Below are 7,500 nucleotides of genomic sequence, written 5' to 3' on the forward strand. Positions count from 1 at the left end.
CACCCACACACACACACACACACAAGAGGGCTACACTCCATTGGGGAACACTGGGGGTGGGGGGGTGGACGACTGTTGGAACTGTATTTTATTCTTTATGAGAGCAAACATGTTGCCTTGGCACAAATGTGCCCTTTCACATTCAAGAATTCCTGTTCAAGGCTAAGCAGAAGATTACTGGACTGTGCGAGGACTTTATCTGTACCAGAACAATGGAATGCCCAAACACAACAGAGTTGCATCTCCACATGGCAGGCCAAGGCCTGTGTGTTCGTTGCCTGATTATCATAGACTTGCAATCGAGATTCGATCTGCAGCGCCGCCGAAGGTGTTGCGTCACTAGGAGGGCGCAGCCTGGCTAGTGTGTTCGTGTGTTTGTGTGTGTGTGTGTGTGTGTGTGTGTGTGTGTGTGTGAATGAATTAATCTCTATCCGGGTACGCCCCCTTTTCCCCTTAGCGGATAGAGATAATTGTTATCAGGGACAATCCTACAATAAATATGGCTTGGAGATATTTCAGTGTAGAACGAGTGGGGAAAATGGTCGCTGACGGTTCTCTCCATCCGCTCTCCAAGCCGGCTTGAAACTTAATTACTGATTCTCTGTGTCTTTCATTTCAGGTCTTTCATATTTACAAATGTTAAGGGTTTGAACCTAACAACGACACGACAGTACACACTCTCACTCTAGGTCTCTAGGTTTTTATGATAACCAGCAAGACAGTGTATCGTCTATCTATGTTATCTTACCGCAGGATAAAATGTGTGTTTCTTTGCACTAGTGGGGTAAAAAGGACAAGAGAAGGTACCAGGTACCAGGTATCAGGTAAGGAGAGGGCAGACTGCCGGCTATTTTACGGGGCAGTCAGCCCACCACCAATAGGTATCGTTTACAGCCAGCAGCCAAGTCCGACCGATAGGCATCGTTTACAGCCAGCAGCCGGCCAATAGGCTTAGTTTTCTGGCCAGCAGCCGGCCAATAGGCATCGTTTACAGCCAGCAACCGGCCAATCATCTTAGTTCACGGCCAGCAGCTGACCAATCGGTGCAGTGATACCTCGGGGGTGCCCGAGTCCGTGCTGCACCTGACCTGAGTCAGTTTACGGTAGGGACACATACACCCGAATTTGCAAACTTTGCCATTCATTCCTATGAGGCAGGCGAAGGCAAGCGAAGGCAAGCGAAAGCAAGCAAAATTATTAAAGAAAGTTTAATGTTATGCAAATGGGCAAACGAATTCGCCTGCCGCGGCCCAATCAAATCAACAACATAACTGTTCCATTCCATTTGATTCGCCGCGACGACCTGATGACGGTTGGATTTCGCCTCTCTTCGCTTCGCTCGCTTCGCCTCCTATGTGTCCCGACCGTTTAGTTTCTCCTTACCGGCTGTACTTGCTCTCCTCAATGAACTCATAGTAGGCCCTGCCGTGCTCCTCCCGCCGCCTCTTAACGCCCTGCTTACTCCTCTGCTCATCCCTCGCTCCGGCTCTCTCCTCCGCACCTCCTTGGGAACATAAAAAGAGAGGAGGAGTAGTGAGCCGTGTCTCCGTGCAGGGTGTGATGCCCGCCGTAGGATCGCCCCACCCCCACCCCCACCCCTCATCCCTCTCCTCCGCACCTCCTTGGGAAAACAAAAAGAAAAGGATTGAGAAGGAGGTGTAGTAGTAGTGAGCCGTGTCTCCGTCTGTGCAGGGTACCCGTAGGGCAGGGGTATTTAAATGGCGGCCCTGGGGCCAGATGCGGCCCTTGGATGGCAATGTTCTGGCCCCCCACAAGCCCCTTGAAATACATCTTGTCTCTACCTCGTCTCCGTGTAGGGTACCCGTAGGAGTTCTGTCTCCGTGTTAGGGTACCCGTATGGGTTCTGTCTCCGTGCAGGGTACCCGTAGGGGTTCTGTAAAGCTCGCCGTGTGATGCCCGCCGTAGGTAGGATCGCACCACCGCCACTCCCACCTCCACCCCCGTCTCCTCCTCCTCCTCCTCCTCCTCCTCCTCCTCCCACGCTCGCTCGGCTTGCCTTGGACGGAGCTGGCTGCGGAGTGAGGGGAGGCGCGGACTGGACTGCCCTGGACTGGAGCGCGGGGCACGGGGTACGAGGCAGGGCGATCACACCGACTATGCACGGGTTACAATGCATATTATCATGAATGAGACACTTGCCATTACATAGGACTATGCATGAATTACAATGCATATTATCATGAATGAGACACTGCCATCACATACTGTATGTGCACCGGTTACAATGCATATTATCATGAATGAGACACTTGCTGTTAAATAGGACTATGCATGAATTACAATGCATATTATGAGACACTGCCATCACATACTGTGTGCACGCGTTACAATGCATATCATCATGAATGAGACACTTCACACTTTCCATTGCATATGCATGAATTACAATGCATATTATCATGAATGAGACACTTGCCATTACATAGGCCTATGCACGGGTTACAATGCATACATAACTTACACCAATGGGACTGTCAGTTCAATTTATTACAGTAGGCCTACAGCTGTGAAAGTACAACTATTATGAGTTCATTGTTTTTCTTTTATTTATATTTCTTTTATGGCATTTCATTTCAAGATGCAATATATAGGGGTCATGTCTGTGGGATTGGGTCCAGCTCTGTACATTAATAAGGGCTTCTTCACATTCCTCCTCCTACAGAGGTCAATTTTCTTCTTGGAGCAGGCGTCAGTCTTAATTATTTCAGTCTCTGAGGGTGCTGGCCCAAATTTCAAATTCAATGTTTCAAGAAGGAGGCCGCACCTTGCATAGTAGTGTTTTTTTTATTGCACAGACGCGTTTCGGCGTGTGCCTTCTACTATGCAAGGTGCGGCCTCCTCCTACAGAGGAACTTCATTATATGTAAACATTGTTGTCATATATCTTAAACTACACTTCACACCCATAAGGCTAAGCAACACGCATTTTGACATCTCCTTCATTAAAGGAAAGTTAGTGTTATACATGGGTTGTTACCTAGCCTATAGGCTATAACTTGGCTTTTTTACCATTGCTTCAACTAAGGAGAAAGAACAGATGAGAAGTTATTTAGAAAATCAACTACAGAAGCACAACAAAAATAACTCGGTGTGCCTAAATTAACACTCACTCAAACGCCCAAAACTGCATCTATCTACAACACATCTGTTCGTATCTGTTTATTGTTAAGTCCGCCTGTACGCCTTTGATGTCCATAATCCGCTCTCTCGTCTCGGTCAGCATGCACTATAGTGACTACCGATGACAGCTCGCTGGTCAGCTGTCAAAAAAGCTAATATTTAGCATTAGCTAGCTGCTCTGCTCTCATTCGCCAGCTCTCTTGATGTGGGCGATTCGGGTGTTAATATATTCCCCAGACTANACTGCCCTACAAAGCAAAAAGGCAGTAACTGCAATGCTGTTTAATATGAGTTCCTATGACTTCAATGCCATATCAAAGTCTAAAGTTAAATAATAATAAATGATTGATCTGCAAAAAATGTGGTAATATAAAGTAACAAAACTGTCACATGTCAGTGATCGCCAAAAAAACATTTGTACTGGATTGCAGTATCATTTTAAAGTCAATTTACTCAGTTTTGAGCTCTACGCATTTACTGCCTTTTTGCTTTGTAGGGCAGTACACACTCTGTCCATCTATGCAGAACAAGACGTTATCTGTCCAAAGAGACCTTACCATCCCCGGGCAGCGGACCCAGACCAGCGTCTTCATCATCAAACTTATCCATCTCCTCTTCATCCTCGTCCGATTTATCCATTTCAACTCCTGCGTCCTCCTCCTCCTCCTCCTCTCCCATACCATCGTCTTGCTGTCCAGCGCCTTCGTCCGGATAATCACCCGCATCTCCATCCTCCTCCTCTGCCTCCATGCTTTCCCCCACCACATCATCATCTTCCAGCTCCTCGTCGTCTCCAATGTCGGAGCCTCCTCCACCTCCACCTCCATCTCCATCCTCGCCGGCTCCATTGGCCTCCCTGTCCCCCGAGGGGACGAAGCCTCCGCCGGCCTCGACCTCCTGGTCCAACGCGGCCTGCAGTCGGTCCATCAGATCAGCCTTGAGCCCCTTGTCGGAAAGCTGCCTCTTTTTCAGCTCGTCCTTCAGCTCGTTTACCTTCAACTTCTTGACGTTTACGGAGCTCATCGTGTCAGCTTGCAATAAGTGATGGCCACTACTAGTCAACGTGACTGCCGCGTCCACAATACTTTAGGCCTATAACAGCCTGTTTTAAAATAACAAAATGATGAGAAATACGTCGACTTGTCTGGCAAAGAGATTGACAGGGCAGGCAGCCTCTCCAGGATTTCCCCCACACAGCGCCGTGCCGTGCCCTCGCTCCGTACGGATGACCCACTACAACTAGCGGCAGCAAAGTAGCAGGCAACGGGAATGAATGAGGCTACCGTAAACATTCAAATAGACGAGAAAATTGGGGCGGGGACAACCGTAACACACAGGCGGCCCTAGAAACGTACCCATAACTTCCCGATCAAAACTTGATATTTACAATTTACAGTAATATCGGGCTAAAAAAATAAAGCTGTGAATTTTCTTGAATTTTAATGAAAAGTGTGCCAATGCAATGCCATTAATACTTCGTAAAGCGCGGCGCCATCAGAAAAGTGTGCAGCCTGGAAAAGCAATGCACGAGGAGGAGGGGGCACGTATCCTAGCAACTGCACCACACAAACCCAAGAGCCATGGCGGACGACAAGGAGAATGCAGGTAGCGCACTGACCCCACATATCAGCTTTAGCCTATGGCATTGAACAATTGCAATTCTTATAGCCTACTCGCAACTGGTAGGTCGACCAGGATGTGTTGTATGTTAAAAGTCAACCTACCGATGGTTACTAGAAGCAAGAGACAAGTAATACAAATTACTAGCCGCATGGACATGTCGTGTGTCGTTACAAAGTTGCCACTAGTTGCCTTAGAAATAGTTGCAGGGACTGATCAGCCTGATCTTACATGCAAAGTTGGTGTGGTGTACAGTGCACAAGGCTACATTTTATGAACACAAAGTAACAGAATATAACAATATGCATTAAAAATGCACAATGAAACTAACCCCATCATGTGAATGGGCCTAATGCAAAAAGAATGAAAAATTATTGTTATTATTTTTAAATCATAAAATCCAGCCATCCCTCTAAGGTTTGGAGAGATGTAGTGTGAAATAGTCCATAGCCCGGTAATGGTTCACCTCATTCTGTGTTTTCTGGAACCATTTCCTCACAGCAAATGTAGCCTAGACAAACCACCCAGTGTGGTGGTGAATATACTATCAAACAGAAAGATAAAATGAACACGTAAGATCATGTGAGGAACGTAGCTATATCAGAGTTATATAGCATGGTAGCCTAGAAGTAGAAGCATTCTTACAGATGTACTACTCGTACAGATGTAATTACAACACTGTTGCAACTCTCTCTCTCTCTGTAATATCATGCTACTAGTGTGTTGTAGGCTAGTTACATTTGTGACAGTAGCCTACTTAGAGTCCATCTTCTACTTAATACAGCTCTGACGTATATAGGCCTAGCTATGACTGATTTCCCCCTGAAATATATCTCACCACTGACCTGCTGGCATTCTCTCCATCCCCTCTCCTCTCTCCTCTTCTTTCCTCTCCGCTCCGCTCTTCTCTTCTCCTCTCCTCTTTCCATCCCCTCTCCACCTCCGCTCCTCTCGTCTCGTCTCTCTTCTCCTCTCTTCTTCTCTCCTCTCCTCTCCGCTCCTCTCCTCCTCTCCCCTCTCCACCTCCACTCCTCTCCTCTCCTCGCCTCTCTTCTCCTCTCTTCTCCTTTCCTCTCCTCCCACCCCCTCCCATCCTCTCCTCTCTCCTTTCCCTCTCCTCTCCTCTCTTCTCTTCTGCTCTCCTCTCCTCTCTCCATCTCTTCTCTTCTCCTCTCTCCTTTCCTCTCTCCTCTCCTCTCCTCTCTTCTCTCCTCTCTTCCTCTCCTCTCCTCTCTCCATCTCCTCTCATCTCTTCTCCTCTCTCCTCTCCTCTCCTCTCTTCTCTCCTCTCTTCCTCTCCTCTCCTCTCTCCATCTCCTCTCATCTCTTCTCCTCTCTCCTCTCCTCTCCTCTCCTCTCCTCTCCTCTCCTCTCCTTTCCTCTCCTCTCTCCATCTCCTCTCCTCTCCTCTCTTCTCATCTCTTCTCTTCTCTCCTCTTCTCCTCTCTTCTCCTCTCTCCTCTTCTCTTCTCCTCTCTCCATCTCCTCTTCTCTTCTCTTCTCCTCTCTCCATCTCCGTCTTCTCTTCTCCTCTCTCCATCTCCTCTTCTCTTCTCCTCTCTCCATCTCCTCTTCTCTTCTCTTCTCCTCTCTTCTCTTCTCTTCTCTTCTCTTCTCTTCTCTTCTCTTCTCTTCTCTTCTCCTATCTCCATCTCCTCTCCTCTCCTCTCTCCATCTCCTCTCCTCTCTCCATCTCCTCTCCTCTCTCCTCTCCTCTCCTCTCTCCTCTCCTGCTCTCCTCTCCTCTCCTCTCTCCATCTCCTCTCCTCTCCTCTCCTCTCCTCTCTCCTCTCCTCTCCTCTCTCCTCTCCTCTCCTCTCCTCCCCTCCTCCCCTTCTCCTCTCCTCTCCTCTCTCCTCTCCTCTCATATCCCCTCCTCTCCTCTCCTCTCCTCTCTTCTCCTCTCCTCTCTCTTCTCCTCTCCTCTCCTCTCTCCTCTCCTCTCCTCTCCTCTCCTCTCCTCTTCTCTCCTCTCCTCTCCCCTCTTCTCTCCTCTCCTCTCCTCCTCTCTCCTCTCCTCTCCTCTCCTCATCTCCAGAGGCCATTCTGGCGGAGGTGCATAAGAAGATCAGTGGTGCCTTTGACGTGTTCGACCACGAGTTCAACAAGACCGTAGACGTCAGGTAAGAATGAAGAACTCACACGCGTCAATCATAGAACTAGGATCAATGATCATCTCTGATGAGCAGGCAGCCATAGCCTAGTGCAGGGCTATTCAATTAAATGTCAACGAGGGCCACTTTTTCAAATTCCTCCCAGTAAAAGGGCCGAACTATACATATGTATTATGGTGGCGGACTGTCAATGAAAAAAATATGGTAGACTTAATTGAAGTGGGGGTTCTGGGGGTCCTCCCCCAGAAAGTTTTGCATTTCTTAGATGTAATTTCCTGCATATTAACGTCCCGTGTCCCGTTTCAGTTCGATACCTACGGAACCCATACTTTTATTTCCAAATTCCGAAAAGCAATTCTGTAGTTCAAGGGGCTTGTCGAGGGCCAGAACCTTGCTGTCCAAGGGCCGCATCTGGCCCCAGGGCCGCCATTTGAATAGCCCTGGCCTATTGGCTAAGGAGATGGGCTTTAGATCAGAGGGTTGCAGGTTCGAATCCTACTCTTCCACTCCCTACCTCAGTCCATGGCTGAACTTGAAGTGCCCTTGAGAGAAAGGCACCTAACCCCACTCTGCGCCAGGGCCTGTAACCAATACCCTGTACCAAGGCACCTAACCCCACACTGCT

The 7,500-nt window shown here is 48.4% G+C and overlaps 2 protein-coding genes across 2 annotated transcripts in view; one reads left to right on the plus strand and one right to left on the minus strand.

The window, feature by feature from the left end:
* The window catches only part of hnrnpua (heterogeneous nuclear ribonucleoprotein Ua), a 23,635-nt gene extending 19,356 nt beyond the window's left edge, over nucleotides 1-4,279 (minus strand). Inside the window, exons 1-2 of the mRNA XM_063193296.1 lie at nucleotides 3,699-4,279; nucleotides 1,384-1,486 (exon numbers count right to left, since the gene is read on the minus strand). Of these exons, the coding sequence (XP_063049366.1) occupies nucleotides 1,384-1,486; nucleotides 3,699-4,164 (569 nt within the window). The 5' untranslated portion in view covers nucleotides 4,165-4,279. The remainder of the gene's footprint in view (nucleotides 1-1,383; nucleotides 1,487-3,698) is intronic.
* A 403-nt stretch (nucleotides 4,280-4,682) lies between these two features.
* efcab2 (EF-hand calcium binding domain 2) overlaps nucleotides 4,683-7,500 on the plus strand; it is an 11,294-nt gene continuing 8,476 nt past the window's right edge. The window contains exons 1-2 of the mRNA XM_063193273.1: nucleotides 4,683-4,746; nucleotides 6,800-6,884. Coding sequence (XP_063049343.1) covers nucleotides 4,722-4,746; nucleotides 6,800-6,884 — 110 coding nt within the window. The 5' untranslated portion in view covers nucleotides 4,683-4,721. The remainder of the gene's footprint in view (nucleotides 4,747-6,799; nucleotides 6,885-7,500) is intronic.

This window comes from Engraulis encrasicolus, unplaced genomic scaffold (assembly GCF_034702125.1).
Source record: "Engraulis encrasicolus isolate BLACKSEA-1 unplaced genomic scaffold, IST_EnEncr_1.0 scaffold_33_np1212, whole genome shotgun sequence".
NCBI lineage: Eukaryota > Metazoa > Chordata > Actinopteri > Clupeiformes > Engraulidae > Engraulis > Engraulis encrasicolus.